General features: G+C 43.4%; 1 protein-coding gene across 1 annotated transcript in view; it reads right to left on the bottom strand.

Moving 5' to 3' along the window:
• The window catches only part of C2H10orf67 (chromosome 2 C10orf67 homolog), a 112,976-nt gene extending 99,669 nt beyond the window's left edge, over nt 1–13,307 (bottom strand). Inside the window, exon 1 of the mRNA XM_054724761.1 lies at nt 13,123–13,307. Coding sequence (XP_054580736.1) covers nt 13,123–13,307 — 185 coding nt within the window. The remainder of the gene's footprint in view (nt 1–13,122) is intronic.
• Nucleotides 13,308–20,375: the final 7,068 nt, after the last annotated feature.

Here is a 20,375-nt window from a genome sequence, read left to right as displayed (position 1 = left end):
ATCACGGACCAGGGCAGCTGCCTAACCAGGTCCATCACCGATCATGGACCTGGGCAGGCGGCGTGGGTTAACGCCCGCCGCCGGCTGCCCATGTCCGCCATCACCGATCGTGGACCGGGGCAGGAGGCATGGGCAGGCCGCATGGGTTAAGGCCCGCAGCGCCTGTCCAGGTCTACGATCAGGGATCACGGACCAGGGCAGCTGCCTAACCAGGTCCATCACCGATCATGGACTGGGGCAGGCGGCGTGGGTTAACGCCCGCAGCCGCCTGCCCAGGTCCGCCATCACCGATCGCAGACCGGGGCCCACAGCCGGCTGCCCAGGTCCGCCATCACCGATCGCGGACCGGGGCAGGCGGCGTGGGTTAAGGCCTGCAGCCGCCTGCCCAGGTCCACGATCAGGGATCACGGACCAGGGCAGCTGCCTAACCAGGTCCATCACCGATCATGGGTTAATGCCTGCAGCCGCCTGACCAGGTCCCGGATAAGGGCTTCAAGTCAGCCATCCTCAGTGGCAGCTGACTCAAAGCTCCTATCAGGGATCATGGACCAGGGCAGGCAGCGTGGGTTAATGCCTGCAGCAGGCTGCCCAGGTCCCCAATCACAGATCCAGGTGGCGTGGGTTAGCATCCACAGCCATCTGACCAGGTCCCCGATAGGGACTTGGAGTCTAGCATAACGAAAAGAATAGTCAGCAAAAGCAGGAGACAAGGTTTCATAAGTTCTCCCCCAGGTCACCACTGTTCTCTTATACATTTTAATTATCCCAGACTTTGCATGATGGGATTTGATTTGAATTATGCCTGATAGAGATTACATGGCATGAATTGTAGGCTCATTCTTTCTTTTTGTAGTTGCCTGACTGAGAAAGGCCTTGGAATGAGAGAAGGCACTTTTATTTTCCTTTTTCATTCTTTAGAGGCTGAGGAATTACAGTTATATGAAGAACTTAGTGAGAGAATGAAAGTCTCATGCTGTATTTTTTTGTAAGTTTTATCATGTGGACTATCAAAAACTTGGTGGGATCCTTTTTAAGAGGTGTTACAAAAATTATGTTGGAATTAACATTCAAGAATAAAAGTAGAGAAGTGAGTGGTGGGTAAAGGAAAGAACTTTGTCCTAGAAACCAAATAGAAGCCACATAAACCTTCAGATTCTTACTCATTGTGCTTTGGAGGTATTAAAGGATAATTTTTAAAAAAGTTAAAATCATGACTTATAATCTGTATAGATAAAAGGCTAAGTGACCGACATTTGTCCATCCATCTGACCAACTGGTACATATGACGCACTGGAAATATAAAAATAAACTTTGACTCGCACACGTACCATACATATAAAGCTCTCGCTGGCGCTAATTTGAATGTTGCATTTGGTGGGAAAGTTCTTTTCAGAGGGGATTTTTGTGCTGCCATGCTATACGATTGGCCATAGTGCAAATAAGTTTTAAAGTACTGTAGTGTTTGGGGATGTTTCAGACAGTTGTCTCTTAAAGCAAATATGAGATCAGAGGATTCTGCTTATAGTGAATGGTTAGTAAAACTTGGAGATGGCAAACTTGATAGCAGTTTTCATTTAGGAATGGATATTATTGAAATTCCCCATGAAATGATTTTTAATGGATCTATTATTTAAGCCATCTTTGGAAATAGTATATCTATAGATAATATTAAAAATATATCTAAACATGCAATTCTTTGTTCAAAAAATGAGCACGTTCAAAAATTAAATGAAGAAATTTTGGATATACTTGATGGAGATTTTCACGCCTATTTGAGTGATGATTCCATTGACTCAACAGATGATGCTGAAAAGGAAAATAGGAAAAATTCAATTTTCCTATTGAATTTCTTAATAGTATTACTCCTTCTGGAATGCCGTGTCATAAATTAAAATTGAAAGTGGGTGCAATCATCATGCTATTGAGAAATCTTAATAGTAAATGGGGTCTTTGTAATGGTACCAGATTTATTATCAAAAGATTGCAACCTAATATTATCAAAGCTGAAATATTAACAGGATCTGCAGAGGGAGAGATTGTTCTGATTCTAAGAATTGATTTGTCCCCATTTGACACTGGCCACCCATTTAAATTAATTCGAAGATATTTTCCTGTTATGCCAGCATTTGTGATGACTATTAATAAATCACAAGGACAAACTCTAGACAGAGTAGGAATATTCCTACCTGAACCCATTTTTGGACATGGTCAGTTATATGTTGCTTTCTCTCTCACTTTTTTTTAAAGTATTTTTAAAAAATATTTTATTGATTTTTTTTACAGAGAAGAAGGGAGAGGGATAGATAGTTAGGAACGTCGATGAGAGAGAAATATCGATCAGCTGCCTCCTGCACACCTCCTATGGGGGATGTGCCCGCAACCAAGGTACATGCCCTTGACCGGAATAGAATCTGGAATCTTTCAGTCCACAGGGCGATGCTCTATCCACTGAGCCAAACCAGTTACGGCTGTTGCTTTCTCTTGAGTTCAAAGAGCATGTTACGTTAAAGTTAAAGCTGTAAATACTTTATCTCAAGGGAAATTAGTCAAGCACTCTGAAAGTGTTTTTACTCTTAATGTGGTATACAGGAAGATATTAGAATAAATTTAATCACTTTATCAATCATTATTTGCATCAATGTTGTTTTTATATTATGAGTTTGTTATTGTTATATCAGTTTGTTATTGTTATATCAGTTTGTTATTGTTTACTTATAAATAAATTTATGTATTATTTTCATATACATTGTACTCATTTCCTTTTATCTCTCACACTTTTATTATAGAGAAAGGGCAAATAGCAATATTAAAATATTTCATCTAATTAATTCCCTTTCAATGTGCACGAATTTCGTGCACCGGGCTACTAGTATCCAATAAAACTAGAATCCGATGCTGCACACTGCTCTAAACATTCTCATGTCTGCATGCCTTTAATCCTCATTTCAGACCTATGAGGTAAATTCTATTATCTCCCGCTCCAATTTATTTTTATTATTATTATTTTAATAATTTATTGTTGGAAGTATTACATATGTCCCCCTTTTTACCCCTTTGACCCCCTCCAGCCTTCCCCCACCACTTACTTCCTTTTACTAGTTAAAAATACTCGTTAATGTTTAGTATAGAAAAGGAAATATTCTGTGTTCAAATACTGGTGAGGTTTTTTGCCTCCTGTCTGGACCCTGAGTGCGGCTACATCAATATAAAAAACATGGGAGGGGGGTACCACTACTGATGCAATGTGCATACTTACAAACAGCCACCTTAACTTTACCTGCTTCTTTTTATCTAAGTGCTGCACATTTGACAGAGCTCTGTTATTCACCTTCCTGTCTGTGAATGCAATCCTCTGCCTCCCCAGTGCCAAATAGCGCCTTTTTACTATTCTTTTTTTTTTTTTTATAGTATGTTTATTAAAGCTGGGGACAGTGAAACAAGGAAGGGCTTGGGATAGAAGAAGCAAGGAGAGAGAGAGAGAGAGAGAGAGAGAGCATAGGTGGGGCTGCTTTATCTCTAGAAACGTTATGGGGAAAAGTGAGCCAAGATGGGGCTGCTGTCAACTCACTAGAAAGTCAGAGAAAAGGGGGCCTTGGAGACAGGTCCGGGATTAGCCTGGGAGGAGTTGTGGCTGTCCTTTGCTCCCCTGAATGCAAGTCTCATGGGGACTTGCATGAGTTCAGGAGAAAGAAAATTCACTGGAAAAGGAGAGTCAAGTGGGCGTGCCCTAGGAGGACTCACTCAACTTCATTTTTTTATTAAGCTTGAACATGTGTGTTCTATCTTTCCTTTCCTTTCCTTTATAAGCAAAAAATCTGTTGTGGGCAGTAGGTATATGAAATGTGGGTAGTTAATGTTACAAATATATAATGTTATATATCAATTATATCTCAAAAAAGCTTGAAATAATAAAAATACAAAAAACTCCCAAAATATTTTCAGGATATGATTTTGAAATGTGAAATAATGTTTTCAGTTTTCCTTTTGGTGCTATAATACTATAATGCTACAATACAATATTTTTAAATTAAGTTCAAAAATTTTACAGATACCTCCTCTAGAGTGTCCAAAAATAATATTAGTGCCTATTTATTGAGTACTTAATTTATTCAATGTGCTTTGTTAAGATATATGCATCAACACACACATATTCCCTGCAGTTTATCCTCCCAATAATCTCTTAAGAGAGATATTAACTTCCTTGTTTTGAAGATATGGAAACTGAGGCTCAAAGAGAGTAAATAACTTATCCTATATAATAAAAGGCTAACATGCAAATCGACCGAACAGTGGAATGACTGGTCACTATGATGCACACTGACCACCAGGGGGCAGACGCTCAAGCAGAAGCTGCCTCCTGGTGGTCAGTGCACTCAGCCAGAAGCTGGGCTCACGGCTGTCGAGCACAAGGGCGGTGGTGGGAGCCTCTCCTGCCTCCGCGGCATTGCTAAGGACCCCTCAGGGAACATCCCCTGAGGGGTCCCAGACTGTGAGAGGGTGCAGGCCAGCCTGAGGGACCCCTTACCCCCAGTGCACGAATGTCATGCACCGGGCCTCTAGTCTAACATAATAAGCCTGGAGTGACAGGTTCCTAATCTCCATACCTAGTGAGAACAAATCTGTAGCTCTAAGGTCCCTTGGGTCCTAACTTACTGTATGATTGATTCAGAAAGATATGGCTCATTCAGAATCTAAGTGAGACAGAAAGGGTCATTCTTCAGTTTCCCACTAAATCTCAATGTCTCTAATTATAGATGACAACCCCGCTGCCTAGAATTAAAACCCACATCACAACAAATTTAGTAAGTGCTTCCTTCACAGTCCTTATTTATAGTCTCAGTGATTTAATTTCTAAATTATAGCTTGGCTGTTATGCATAAAATACAGTCTTGGAAAATATAACAATTATAGTTTTTTTTAATAAACTAGATACAAAATTAATGTGTTTATTGTAGAAAACAGATCAATGAATATTTACTAATAGACTGACATGGCACTTCTCACTGAATCCTAGAAAATTCTATCCTAATAAATACTCATTAATGAATGAGTCAAAGAAAATGGCATTAGTGTAATCACAGAACCAGCTCAAAATTGTCCTATCCTGTTTAACAAGATACTGAGTTACTTCTCAGAGACAACAGGCCAGCCGAAACCAACGCTTGTGCAGAGGAGAGAACGTTGACCTCCAGCTGCTGCACCAGGAACCTCTCCCCAAAAAGAAAGGCCAGGAAGGTCAGGGACAAAGCAGCACTTGAACACCAGAACCCTTTCAGAAGTGAAGGAAGAGCCACTGCTGACGCCCCTTTAACATAATTGGCCACGTTCCAAGGTCTTCCAATTAAGACTTGCCCTGCCAGCACTTTCGCATACGTATCACATGTATTCCTCCAATCCCTAAAAGCCCTTAAGGTAGTCCAATGAGCAAGATGGATTTGAGGCACTATTAAGTCTCCCATGTTCTCAGTTGGCACCTTCTCAATCAATAAATCTTTCCTTACTCCATGCTCTGGTATTCTGAGTTTTGGCCTTTTTTTATTTTTATTTTTTTATTGATTTCAGAGAGGAAGGGAGAGGGAGAGAGAGAGATAGAAACATCAATGGTGAGAGAAAATCATTTATGGGCTGCCTCCTGCACACCCCCCACTGCGGATCAAGCCCACAAACCAGGTATGTGCCCTTGACAGAAATTGAACCCAGGACCCTTCAATCTGCAGGCAGATGCTCTATCCACTGAGCCAAAAACGGCTAGGGCTGAATTTTGGCCTTTTGAAGCATCAGGCACACAAACTTGGGTTTAGTAACATTAGGTGTGCTAAATTTTCACTGCTCAATTTTAAATAAGAAAAACATTGTTTCCCTTTTTGCCTCTTTAAGAACACACAGTTTTGATGTACCCCAAGGCTCAAAGAGACTTTTCTTTGTATGCTCATTTCCTTAGGTTGTCTCACCAAGTCTCCCAGCTCTAGATCCATCATTGTGCCAATTACTCCCAAGTTGATATAGCCAGTGTAGACATCTTTTTTGAACTTTAGAAGAGTAGTTAGATGGCACCCAAAATATGCCTCTTTAGCATCAGGATTTTCCCCCCATCTAATTATTTTGAGTAATTGCATACACAGGAGAAGCTCTAAAAACAGTAGAGGTTGCCCTTTTGTAAGAGAAATTTACATATATAAAGGAAACCTCCAATTTTAGGGTCTCCTTCTCTGTACCAGAAAGAGAAGGATGACTAGATCACGGGAAGAGGACCTTATCAATGGAGAAAGCACTGACTTAATCAGTGGAGAAAGCACTGACTTTCATCAAAGCACTGACTTTCAACAATACTTTCATCAATGGAGAAAGCACTGACTTAAATCTGCATGACAATACTTGTCTCAGTTTATTACACTTTCCCTGCTAACCTCCCATAACACCTTTTTTTAAGTCTTCTAAAATTGTTATTACTATTCATTATTATTGTTATTATTATAATTATTCAATACATTAATTGATAACATGCATTCCACAGGGGATAGCCAAAGCTAGACCCTGAAACAAACAGTTACAAATTTTTTTTATGTTTACATTAATTCATTAATCTGGGCCTTTGGCTAGAGTTATAAGATGGATTATTTTTCTTTTTCTTTTTTTTAAATAATTCTTTATTGTTGAAAGTATTACATATGTCCCCCTTTTTCCCCCATTGGCCCCCTCTAGCCCCCCTCCCCCATAACATCTTCTTTTGTCTTTAGCTGGGCTGGGCTGAATTTTGGCCTTTTGAAGCATCAGGCACACAAACTTGGATTTGGTAACATTAGGTGTGCTGAATTAGGTGTGGGGATGGTATTTAAGGTGGTGGCTTTAGCTATTTCAGGGATTTACTTAGTTTTGCTAGGCATCTTCCATGTATACAGGAAGTATATATGTTATTAAACTTCTGTTTTTCTCCTGTTAATCTGTCTTTTATTATGGGGTGTAGGTAATGGGGGATGTTCAGCCAAGATCCTAAAAGAGTCAATAAAAATTATTTCCTCCCCTACAACTCGTTTTCCCCATTTCAGCCCTTATTCTCATTATAATCTATAATCAAAACAGCAACCAGAGAAATCCTACTGAAAGATTAGTTACATCACCCTGGTGGTTGTGCATCATGCACTGAGTCTTAACTGAGAGGTCACTGGTTCAATTCCCAGTCAGGGCACATGCCTGGGTTGCAGGCTTGATTCCTGGTAAGGAGCCTGTAGGAGGCAGCCAATCAATGTTTCTCTCTCCCTTCCTCTCTCTGTAAAAGTAATCAAAACATATCTTAAGAAAAAAAAAATTAGTCAGGTCATGTGATTCCTCTGCTCCAATCCCCTCTTGGCTTCCTATCTGTGATAGTGTGATTTAAAATAAATAGATATTTTGGTCTTCATGCCTCACAGCTCCCAATACTCTTGTAATTTCCTATACAACAACAGCAATGGGGACATGTTTTGCTATATTTGGTCTTTGGTCCTCAGTTCCTAAATAGCTTCAGCATGGAAAAGGTAAATGGGGTCTTTTGTCATTCATAACAAACTCTTTTCAACAACACCTGAGTTTGTTAGGGAGGTGACTTTTTAAAAAAAATAAATCTTTATTGTTCAGATTATTGCAATTGTTCCTCTTTCCCCCCCCCATAGCTCCCCTCCACCCGGTTCCAACCCCAACCTCTGCCCTTACCCCCCGCCACTGTCGTCATCCATAAGTATGATTTTTATCCAGTCTCTTCCCACACCCCCACACCCTTTTCCCCTGGAGAATTGTCAGTGCACTCCCTTTCTATGCCCCTGATTCTATTATATTCACCAGTTTATTCTGTTCCTCAGATTTTTTTATTCACTTGACTTTTAGATTCACTTGTTGATAGATATGTATTTGTTGTTCATAATTTTTATCTTTACCTTTTTCTTCTTCTTCCTCTTCTTAAAGAATACCTTTCAGCATTTCATATAATCCTGGTTTGGTGGTGATGAACTTCTTTAGCTTTTTCTTATCTGTGAAGCTCTTTATCTGACCTTCAATTCTGAATGATAGCTTTGCTGGGTAGAGTAATCTTGGTTGTAGGTTCTTGCTGTTCATCACTTTGAATATTTCTTGCCACTCACGTCTGGCCTGCATAGTTTCTGTTGAGAAATCAGCTGACAATCATATGGGTGCTCCCTTGTAGGTAACTAACTGTTTTTCCCTTGCTGCTTTTAAGATTCTCTCTTTGTCTTTTGCTCTTGGCATTTTAATTATGATGTGTCTTGGTGTGGTCCTCTTTGGATTCCTTTTGTTTGGGGTTCTCTGTGCTTCCTGGACTTGTAAGTCTATTTCTTTCACCAGGTGGGGGAAGTTTTCTGTCATTATTTCTTCAAATAGGTTTTCAGTATCTTGCTCTTTCTCTTGTTCTGGCACCTCCATAATTCGGATGTTGGTATGCTTGAAGTTGTCCCAGAGGCTCCTTACACTATCTTCATATTTTTGGATTCTTTTTTCTTTTTTCTTTTCCGGTTGGATGTGTTTTGTTTCTTTGTATTTCAAATCTTTGACTTGATTCTTGCGATCCTCTAGTCTGCTGTTGGATCTTTGTATATTATTTTTTATTTCAGTCAGTGTATACTTAATTTCTAGTTGGTCCTTTTTCATATCCTCGAGGGTCTCGCTAAATTTATCAACCTTTTCTAGAAAATTCTTGAAAAACCTTATAACTGTGGTTTTGAACTCTATATCCAGTCATTTGCTTTCCTCCATTTCTTTCATCTGTGACCTGTTTCTTTGTTTCCACATTTTGGCTGCTTCTCTGAGTTGATAGAGTGGCTTTGTGTTCTAGGTGTCCTATAGGGCCCAGTGGCTCAGCCTCCCCAGTTACCTGAGGTGGACACTCTTGGTGCACCCTTTTGTGGGCTGTGTGAACAGTCTTGTTGTAGTTAAGCCTTGATTGTTGTTGGTATCACTGGGAGGAATTGACCCCCAGGCCAATTGGCTGTGATGATCAGCTGTGTCTATGATGGGAGAACTTCTGTGCTGGAGACACCCTTATGAGACAAGACTTGCTTCAGTGGGGCTTTGGTGCTCACTGAGTCTGCCTCCTGAGTGTGTCCCTTATGGATCTGAGGAGTTGTAATCTGGATGGTCCTACTCTGACCCCTGGGTACACTGGCTCTTGGATCTCCAAGGAGGTGCTAATTTAGCCTCTGCTTGAGGCCACCCAACAGGAGCTACGGAGAGATCTGCAGATTCCTCTTCTTTGTTTGGGTTTTGGAGGTGCCCAGATGAGGCCCAGCTGTGAAGCAATGCAAGCTGCTGCAGGGCCTTGGGCCTTCTTTTGGATGTTCTGGGTCTTACTGACTCAGCTGCAGTTTGTTAGGTAAGTTTAGAATTCAAAGGACCAGGCCATTCATATGCAAAAGCCTCTGCGCTCAGCTTGGATGGGACAGGATCTCAGGGCGGAGCAAACAGCAATGGCTTCCTGTCAGCCCTACCCTAAGAGGCCCCTGGCTCTCAGTGTCCCTCGGTAATTGCTGCAAGCACCTCTGAGAGAAAGCTGCCCTCGAGTTTCGCCCGCTGCCAGACAGTCCAGTTTCTCCCCGTATGAATCTGGGTCCCCAGAGTCTCGCACGGAACTGGAGTTCAGAGCAGTCAGGAGCTTTTGTCTCCCTCCCGATTGAGAAAGCCAGTCTCGTACTTAGTTGCCAGCCCTCTCCGCACGCGCGCCTCCAAACCTCTGCCTTCTGCAGCTCCTATGAGTCTCAGTGTGCTTTTCTCTTTCCTTATAGTTGTAGAATTTCCACTCAGCCAGCCTTCCTTTGGTTCTGGGTGATGTCTATTTTGTCTTTTAGTTGTAGTTTTGAAGTTGTTGTGCGAGGCAGCAGTTTAGGTGTTTACTTATGCTGCCATCTTGGTTTCTCCTAGTGAGGCGACAGACCTTAAGGATGGGGGCAATTAGCAGAGGAACCAGCCACTATAAGAGGGTTGAACCTTTCAATCCCACGCTCCACTCCCACCTCCAGAAAGGAGGTAGAGGATAAATTAATCACCAAAAGGGAATGATTTACTCAATCTCGCCTACATGATGAAGCTTCCATAAAATCTCTAATGTATGGGGTTTAGAGAGCTTACAGGTTGGTGAATAAGAACGTATCCATGCCCTAGCCGATTTGGCTCAGTGGATAGAGAGTCGGCCTGCAGACTGAAGGGTCCCAGGTTCCATTTCAGTCAAGGACACATGCCCAGGTTGTGGGCTCAATCCCCAGCAGGGGGTGTGCAGAAGGCAGCCAATCAATGAATCTCTCTGATCTTTGATGTTTCTCTCTCTCCCTTTCTCTCCGAAATGAAGAAAAATCTATTTTAATTTTTTTTTTAAAGAATGTATCCATGCACAGAGAGGGTGGTATACCTCAAACTCCACGGGGACAGAAGCTCCTGTGCCAGAGAACCTTCTGGACCTCGCCCTATGTGTCTCTTCATCTGGCTATTCATATGATATTTAATATTCTTTGTAATAAGCAAATAACCTAGTAAGAAAACTTGTTTCCTGATTCATGTGAGCTGTTCTAGCACATTAATCAAACCTGTGGAAGGGGTCATGGAAACCTCCAATTTATAGCTGGTGGTCAGAAGCACAGATGGCAACCTGGACTTGCAATTGGCATCTGAAGACGACGAAGAAAGGCAGGCCTGTGGGACTGAGCCCCTAACCTGTGGCATCTGATGCCACCTCCAGGTAGCCAGTGTCAGAATTGAACTAAACTGTAGAACAACCAGTCAGGGTCCACTGAGAATTTGGAGAATTTCTTGGTGGTATTGAAAAAACACATTGTATTGTTACTGTTATAATTGGCTAGTTATTATTAATAGGAAAGGGACAAACAGCCAGATATTATAAGCATGGCCATCAGGGCAGCTTTACTAGGAAGCTGCAACTTTGCCCTCCCCAGGGAACCACTGGTCCATTCCCTACGGATCACTTGGGGGGAGGGGTCCAACAAAGGAAAGATGAACAGATGAGCAGTACGTTGGGGTGAGGTAGGGAAAATACTTGCCTGTCAGTCTAGCCTGGAACAAAGATAATTGACTAGAGGGGGTGGAGCCACTGCAAGCACATGGAATTTGAGAGAGTTAAAATCTTCAGACAAAAAAAAAAAATTTGCTCTCTCTTGTTCCTCTGGCTTTGCTCCTGTTTTCTTGCACTTGCCCGTGGTCCCTCCATAGCCATGTAGCCCTAGAAACCCCACATGTGATGGACTATAGCTGGGAACACAAGCTAAGGTAGCCTGATAGTAGATTGGACTGTGCAGATATGTAACAGAAACTCTGAGCAACAGTTCTAATCCTCGCTCCGCTGAAGCCACAACTGGGCTTCTTCAGTGGTGGAACGCAGGGAGAGGGGACCTTGGAAACTCAGGGATTTCATTCCATGCGAATAAATACCACTCATTGTCCTGTGCAAGTCACAAAATTCCTTTTCTCCTGACATCACAAGAAGCCCACTTCCACCGGCAACTGGTGGGATACAGGGAGCTCCCCACTGAAAACAGAACCATCTCATTCGAAGTCAAAGCTGAAGTCCTTTCAGTAATCTAGGTTCCAACACCATCTGGTACCATCCTCTTACCTCTGACCTCACCTCCAGTGCTCTCCCCTCTCACTCTGCTTCAGCCACACTGACCTCCTCGATGGTCCTGGAACACCCAGGCCCACTCCTTCCCGCTTCCTGCACTCTGTCCGGAACACGCTGTCCCAATATATGCACATGGTTCCCTCTCAAGCCAGCGGTATTCACCTCAATGTCATCTCGGCCAAATCTTCCTTGACCACGTATCTGAGAGTACATTCTACACACAATTCCCCCTGCTCTCTCCTGCCGTTTCTGCTTTAGCAGTCACCGCCATTATCTAACTTACTTATTGTATAGTTTCCTTTTTGTCATTGGTTTCCTGAGTGGAGTGCAAACTTCACAAAGGCAGGTCTTTTGTCCATGGGTAGACAGGCTGCTGTCTCCCAGTGCCTAACTCTGCCTTAATCCCAGGACTGCAGTCAGTGCTGGAGCCCGGCTCACTCACACGCTCATACCAGGGCACCAGCAGCGTGTCCCCAGCCCTGTGGGTGAAGAGACATGAACATGGCCATCAGTGGCTCCTTTGTTCAGGCAACATGCACTCGCTGAGCACCTGGCATTTGTCGGTCTGTTCGCTGAGCCCAGCCGGTGCGTTTTGTGGGAGAACTACCCACCACAGAATGCCAAGGAGTCCGGGGCAGGGAGTCATTCCTATCGGTAAACAGCTGGAACAGGCTAGACACTGTGTGCCGAGGGTGCTTACCACGCACTACCGCCTACTTGTGCTTTTCGCAACCACCAATGAACCAGGTCCTGTGTGCAGCCTGATTCAGCTAAAAAGCGCACCCACCAATACAGTGGAGCTGGGAGGACTGACCTGGCAGCGGCGTCTCACTCGCTGGATCAGCCCCCAGGTTTGGGCCGCCAGTACAGCTGTGGCATCTTTTCTCTCTCTCTCTCTCTCTCTCTCTCTCTCCTTTAGTGAGAGGGGCTAGGCCATCTGACACCATGTGGCCCTTGTCTTAGAGAATTGTTAAGTATTCCCATAGAGGCTAACCTATTGCTGGCCACCTGCCGATTTTAAAGATTTAAAAAAGAAAAAAAAAAAATTTTTTTCCCCAGAAACATCAGCTCTGCATTATCCAAATAAACAAAACTGGAGGAGAGGAGGCAAAGCAGCGTGAAGGATAGAAACTGAAACAAGGATCCAAGAGTAACAGATGGTGCTATGGATAAGGTACGCTTCTGAACACCTTAACCAGGTGGGCTCGGTCCCTGTTCCCGGAGGCAAGCAGCCCCGTTCATCACCATCAGGCTGTTCCCACGGGGTGACCGCGGCCCCGGGCAGTAATTGGCCCAACTCAGGGGCCCTGTGCGCGGGTCGTCAGGCTTGAAGCCAGGCAGTCTGGCTCCACAGCCCGCGCTCTCGGTGTTCAGTGATAGATTTAAGGAATCAAAGCACAGCCCCGAGGCGTCCAGCGCGGGCGGGGCCGGGGCGGCGGGGCCGGGGCGGCGGGCGGGACCCCGCGGAAGGGAAGGCGGCGCCGCGCGGGCGCAGCAGCCCGCGCCGTCACCTGGAGCAGATCTGGAATTGTTCAATCGCGGACTCGAGGTTCTCCAGGTTCTTCCAGCACTCCTCGCTCTCGGACGTGTCCTCCCAGTTCTCCATCGGAGCCTGGGAGTTTGCCGCCGGGTCGTGCGCCTCCCGCGCGATTCCCGCCGGAGGGTCTGGGGGGCCCGAACCTGCGTCCGTTGCCATGGCGACTCCTAGGGAACCGGCGGGCGCGGGAATTGTTGGGCTGGGGGCGCGGCGGGGCGTGGAGGGCGCGGCGGGGCGGCCTCTGGGGTCGCCTCCGCGCGACTTCCACTGCCCGCCACACTCAGGGCTTTCCAACCAGGCGCTGTCCTCCCGGGGCGCCCCCGAGCCAGGCCCTGTCCCCACAGGCTGGACTCCGCAGTCTCACCCCCCCAGCCCGCCGTGCCTTCTCCGCCCCTAAGGCTGTGAGCGCAGCCCCCGTGAGGCCCGCGCACGTGGGGAGTGAGGCGGGTGCGGGTTCCTGCTGTCTTCCTACAACACCTGTAGTTCGGTGGCCCTTGGTTTCCTGGCCTCTGCCCTAGGCTGAAAGTCACCCTCAGGGAGGATGGGAAATAGTGCACCCATCGAGGAAGGATGCTCATGCCCTCCTGGGCCCTGGGCTCTCAGAGCAAGGCCATCTTAAGAAGGAAGCAGGAGGTCTGCTGAAGTGCCTACACTTGCCACTTGACCACAGACATAAGTGTCTGTGGACAAAAAAAATTATTTGCAGAGATTAAATAGGCCTACATTCCTAAAAATGAAGGTTGGAACTAAAATGTTAGGTTTTAAGCAGTACCGTGCAGTGTGTAATTCATTTTTTACTGTTTGTACAATAAGAGATATTTTTAAACCGGAAAACTATTGTTCAGCCTTTGTTTTATTTTTATTGATTCCAGAGAGGAAGGGAGAGGAAGAGACAGAAACATCAATGATGAGAAAGAATCATTGATTGGCTTACTCCGGCATGCTCCACTGGGGACTGAGCCACAACCCAGGCATGTGTCCCCACTGGAATCCAACTGTGACCACCTGGTTCATAGATCGAGCCCAATCACTGAACCACACCACTGGAGCTAGTATCTTTGTTTTAAACTATGTGTCACTCATTGACAGTTAATAGGAGACATTGATCCTAATATCATCAATATATCATTGCCTGGTTTTAGAACTAAGTATACTGCATTTCCATTTCAGTATATTATCAATAGGAAAACAAAATATTTTCTTCTCTTCCTTATAATAACTACTAGAGGCCCGGTGCACGAAATTAGTGCACAGGGCGGGGGGAGGTGGGCGTCCCCTCAGCCCAGCCTGCACCCTCTCCAATCCGGGACCCCTAGGGGGATGTCCGACTGCTGGTGGGGATCAGGCCTAAACCAGCAGTCGGACATCCCTCTCACAATCCGGGACCACTGGCTCCTAACTGCTCACCTGCCTGCCTGCCTGATTGCCCCTAACTGCCCCCCTTGCTGGCCTAGTCACCCCCAACTGCCCCCCCAGCCAGCATGGTCACCCCAAACGCACCCCCCCCCCACCAGCCTGGTGGCCCCCAACTGCCCCCCACGCAGCCTGCTGCTTGGTCGTTTGTTCGCCCCTCACTGACCCCCCTGCTGGCCGGGTCGCCCCACACAGCCTGCTGCTCAGTCATTTGGTCGTCCCTCACTAACCCCCCTGCCAGCTTAGTCGCCCCACTCAGCCTGTGTGGGCATCCGTTCGGTTGCGATGGTCACTTAGGCTTTTATATATATAGATGTGAAAAATAAGTTATTTTGATATGAGAAGCCCAAAGTAGAAAAAGGAAATCATTGTAGCAATCATCACCATTCATATTTAAATACAGAGAGAAAAAGCCACAAATAGCAAACAAAAATCATAACCAATGCCTAAATAATCTTTTCTGAAGGATTGTTTTCCTTTAAAGAGATGAACAGAGAAGTTACTTATACTCCACAGAGGTTTTTATTATTTAAATCTAACTTCTAAGCTTACTTTGGAAAATTTTATTATTTAATCAGAAAGTATATTTAAGCCCCAGCTGGTTTGGCTCAGTGGATAGAACGCCGTACTGCGAACTGAAGTGTCCCAGGTTCTATTCTGGTTTGATGCCCGGGTTCTGGGCTGGATCCCCAGTGGGGGCATGCAGGAGGCAGCCAATCAATAATTTTCTCTCATCATTGATGTTTCTCTCTCCCATCCTCTCTGAAATAAATTTTTAAAAATATTTTTTTAAAAACATATTTTTAAAAAGGAAATGTATATACCTATAATATATTATTTTCTTTTTTAAAAGTATATTTTTATTGACTTCAGAGAGAGAGAGAAACATCATGATGAGAGAATCATTGACTGGCTGCCTCCTGCACGCCCCCTACTGGGGATCTAGCCTGAAACCCAGGCATGTGCCCTGACCAGGAATGGAACAGCGACTTCCTGGTTCATAGGTCGATGCTCAACCACTGAGCACACCAGCCAGGCATTGTCTTTCCTTAAGTGCTTTTTTTATACAACAATGCAGATAAAATTTTAAATTTAAAGAGTAACATTCCAAGTTAAAATTAAAAATCTGATCTGTTTAGAATCATGCCAAGATAGTGAAAAGACTGTGATAAGTTGTTGGATATTTTACTAATGCAATGCTAAATGAATATTTTGAAACTGAGCAGGGAGATCTCACAGTAGATTTCATGAGTCATCGGTCAGCGCTGGGCGGTGTTTGTTGACCGGTATGGACTGCATAGTTACACCATCCCACAAAAACAGGTACTGAACAAAGCCTCTTTGTTTGAAACCTTGCTATAGCATATCAACAAGGTCAGATTTCAGTGTCTAGGAGACCACGTAATGAGGATGATTGTTTTGTTGTTGTTGTTTTGCAAAAGTTTATTTACAGAAGTAGAAACAGCGAGCCAGTTGTGCTTTGTGGGCTCAGAAAACAAGTTACAGAGGCAAAAGAAGGGCCTTTGTAGCTTAGGAGAAAGAAAGAAAGGCAAGGAAAACGTGCCGTAGGGAAGGAGAGGGAGGAAAGTGCAGGGAGAGGTGAGAGAGAGAGAGAGAGAGAGATAAATGAGGTGGGGGGGGGGAGAGGGGAGGCAGGGCATACCTGTTTTTGAAAGTATTAACTCCATAATTCTTCTCTTCTTGTCAGTTACTTACATTTATTGCTCAGGTATATTCCTTATAAACTTGTTCATTTCAGATCATATTGCCAACTATAAAAAGTGGGGTTGGCACTGCCAAAGCATTTGTCAGAGTAAATCCAAGCTGCTTGTATGACATGTTGAATAAATTGGTGGTTTTTAGTGGTAGCCTCATGAAGCTTTGGAGTTAATATTTTTAAAAAACCACAACTTACTTTGAAACTTACTTGCTTTAGAACAGCAATTTTCAAACTTTTTCATCTCATGGCACATATAAACTAATGACTAAAATTCCGCAGCACACTAAAAAAATATATATATTTTTGTCAATCTGACGAAAAATAGGTATAATTTTGATTCATTCACACTGGATGGCTATTGTTGGCAGTTTCCATTTTTTTATTTGACAATCTAAGGATAAACAGGTCAGAGCCCTGACTAAATAGTCAGGTATTGCATGTTTTAAAAATTCTTGTGGCACACCGGTTAAAAATTGCTGCTTTAGAACTTTGGGGAAACATCTCTGAGCTTCTCTTTTCTCACCAGTAAACTCTGGATAATGAACCTTTCAGGGCGGTTGGGAGGAGCACTCTATACTGTGAGAAAAGCAAGCAGCATCCTGGGAGACAAATACTAACCTGGCCTTCAAGGACTGTGTTTCTCCCTTCTAAACCTCAACTAAGGAACACATTGTTGGAAATTTTCTATTTTGAAAAATTTGAATATTTCAGAAGCTAAAATATTTTTTACTGGGTAAATTAATAGGACTTAGGGCACAATTTTCAAATTTTCAAATGAAACACACTCATGTATGTGTGTGCATATATATATATATATATATATCTAGTGTGTGTGTGTGTGTTTATATGAAAATATTACCTACCAATTATTAAAAATGATAACATCTTAGATTAAATAGCATGAAGATTTGATTAAGAGTCAAGTGATGACTCTAAACAGTAATTTATATATTCCAGTTGGATATTATCAGTTCTAGAGTCTAATAAAAGCCAAGAGGCTTCCGTTTAGGTTTGTAATTTAAATTCTTTTTAGAGTCATCATATGTAAAGTGCTTATTTTTCTTTTATCACCAGCTGTAATCTATGATTATGTGGTGCAGCTGTTATGTAAACTTGTTTTATGCCATACTTTATCCATAACCAAAGTTCTTAAATAAAGGGTTGGAAAAGGAGATGCAAGGCCCTTCGCCAGGACAATATTACATTACTAAATCCTTTATGGAAAAACTCCTGAGATTAGATCATTTTAATGTCTTACATTTTGCTGCAATGAGATTACATATCCATTCTTGTAAAAAAAAAAAAAAAAAAGAAAAAGAAAAGTCCATCTACAAGTGTTTGTCACTCAGCTAAAGCTGAAAATCAAGATAAGCTCAACAGGGAATTTGGTCAGGAGCACCCTTGATACAGAATTTGTTTTTAATATATTTTATTGATTTTTTATAGAGAGGAAGGGAGAGGGATAGAGTTAGAAACATCGATGAGAGAGAAACATTGATCAGCTGCCTCCTGCACACTCCCTACTGGGGATGTGCCCGCAACCAAGGTACATGCCCTTGACCGGAATCGAACCTGGGACCCTTCAGTCCGAAGGCCAACGCTCTATCCACTGAGCCAAACCGGTTTTGGCTAGAATTTGGATCTTACTGCCAAATGTCTTTGAATGCTGTAATAGGGGGTTTCATCTATTTGGAATTAAGTTTTAGATCTTTAAAAGGAAGATAGTAAAAATGGGAAGAAAATGGTACAGCTTAGCCATGTGCAAAAGTGAGTCCACCCAAGGGAAGACTTGTGAACCTGCTGCTGAGGGAAATTTGGGGACTTTCCAGGTCTGGTCAAGTGACCAGAGTGGATCTTCATGCGTGGAACATGACCTAGGAAATCTGTAACACATACATTTCAATGCGTAGTGAGGTGGCTCAGGAAAAGCACAGCCCTGACAGTAATAAAAGGGCAATTACCATATTTCATGCCATCTAAGATTTCATCCAATAATGTTAAAAATGTGAATCTTACAATCAGCGAAATAAGGTAGATAATAAGAATTAATCAGCCCTGGCCAATGTGGTTGGTTGGATACTGTCCCATGCCCTGAAAGGTTGCTGGTTCAAATCCCATCAGGGCACATGCCCTGGGTTTGGGGCTTGATCACCAGTTGGGGTGTGTGTGGGAGACAACCAATCAATGTTTCTCTTTCTCATATTCTCAGGTGAGGGTGAAAAGAAAAACATGAAAAAAAAAAAGAATTTATCAGACAAAAACCTTTTCAGGGAGTTTCCATTTCATCAGACCATAGAGATATCTCAGGCTTTTCCATAACTTGCACAAAGTGCTCACATAGGACCATCTGGTTCTCTTTGTTCTTTTTCCAGTGTCACAAGGCAGTTTGTCAATAACTAATTCAAATTCTCAGGTACATAGATTCCCAAGTAAGTCTTGATCTAGACAGCAAACGTGTGATTTTGGTTAGTGTGAGAATTATCCTGTAGCCTGATGTAAACAAATTGATAAATACAACATTTAGACCTGCCTGTAGAGGACTAGACTTAGAGGCAAGGTATTCCCCACAAAGAATCACCAACTCAGGCTTTGCCTGGGCAGTCAGCTCAGCTCTCTCTTTAACATTCTGTAGCTGTAATATTAGGCAGCTTTCATTGTCCTTCAGCTTCGAATCCAATCCTGGAAATGTGATACAAAAATATTCTACTTTAACAATTTTGAGAACTAATGGGGAATATTGCACATAGGAGAATACGGTAGTGTGAAAACCAGGTTTATTAGTATTATTTTTATTTACTTGGTATTACCTCAGTGTACACTGAGAATTATTATGGGTATGTTTCAGAGGCTATACTAGAACCAAGCATATAGCCAAGGTGCTGATCAGGAGTACATAGTCCAGGGATGGTCCACCCTCATTGCTCAAATCAGAAAGTCAAAACACAGAAGAGACTACTTACTCCAATCTCTACTGCTAATGGTTCTTGGTCAACAAGCCACACTGTGTCAGTTAATATACTGAATATTAGCAATGTGTTTTTATTGGCGAATGTGGTGGCCTGTTGACTAGATATTAGACATGGACTCGAATGGGTACATTTAAAGCTGTTCAATACATGTAAATCAGCCTGGCCGGTGTGGATCAGTGCTTGAGCATCAACCCATGAACCAAGAGGTCCCTGGTTCCATTCCCAGTCAGGGCACATGCCCAGGTTGCAGGATCGATCCCCAGCAGGGGGCATGCAAGAGGCAGCCGATAGATGATGTTTCTCTCTCGTGGACATTTCTCTCTCTCTATCCCTCTCCCTTCCTCTCTCTCTAAAAATCAACTTAAAAAATATATCTTTTTAAAGATATGTAGGTCAGCTAAATCACCTCAGAAATCCTTCCACCATTGCAGAAACAGTAAAAATTCCCATAAAGGCTGTAACTTAAACCTCGAGGGACAGGGCTTGGGACTTGACCCTCTAACAATCCTGTTCTGCTTTTTGCTTTAGAGTTGCCTGATGCCTACTGAAAGGATCTAGGATCTGGCTTATGAAATGTTATTACATCTGCTTTAAAAGAACCCCTCACCCCTGGTGGTAGTCAGAACACCTGAAAAGATAGAAAGGTGGGATCTTGTCTACCTCACTGAGTAGGTTGCATAAACTGCAGCCTGTAGGAAGCGGTTATAGGGTTAAGCCTCAGACTGACCTGCTGGCAAAGTCACAAACAAGTCCCAGCTTGGAGGGCACAGTCCTCTAAGCATAATTAAGCTTGATCTTGTGACTGCTCCCTAGATCTTTCCTGGGTAGCTAGTGGGCTGTGGGAGGGGCAGCAAGTGCTGCCAAAACAAGTGAAACTTACAAGAACATTGTCAATTACCTTGTTTGTCCCTGACAATAAATAAAGCATCAGCTTTGCAGTCTGGATTGGTTCTGTGGCCTCAGCAAGGCACAGAAAGATCCACCTAGACCCAGCTTTTACTCTTTGTCTATCATTTCTCCATCCTTCACCACCTCCCTCAGGCTCGCCGAACCCTTGGCTGTGCTGGCGCAGCACAGGGGCCTGTTTGCTAATGAGTGTTTTTTAAAATAAATGTCTGAGACTTG

The sequence above is a fragment of the Eptesicus fuscus genome, chromosome 2 (genome assembly GCF_027574615.1).
Source record: "Eptesicus fuscus isolate TK198812 chromosome 2, DD_ASM_mEF_20220401, whole genome shotgun sequence".
NCBI lineage: Eukaryota > Metazoa > Chordata > Mammalia > Chiroptera > Vespertilionidae > Eptesicus > Eptesicus fuscus.
This window is presented reverse-complemented; position numbering and strand designations above follow the sequence as displayed.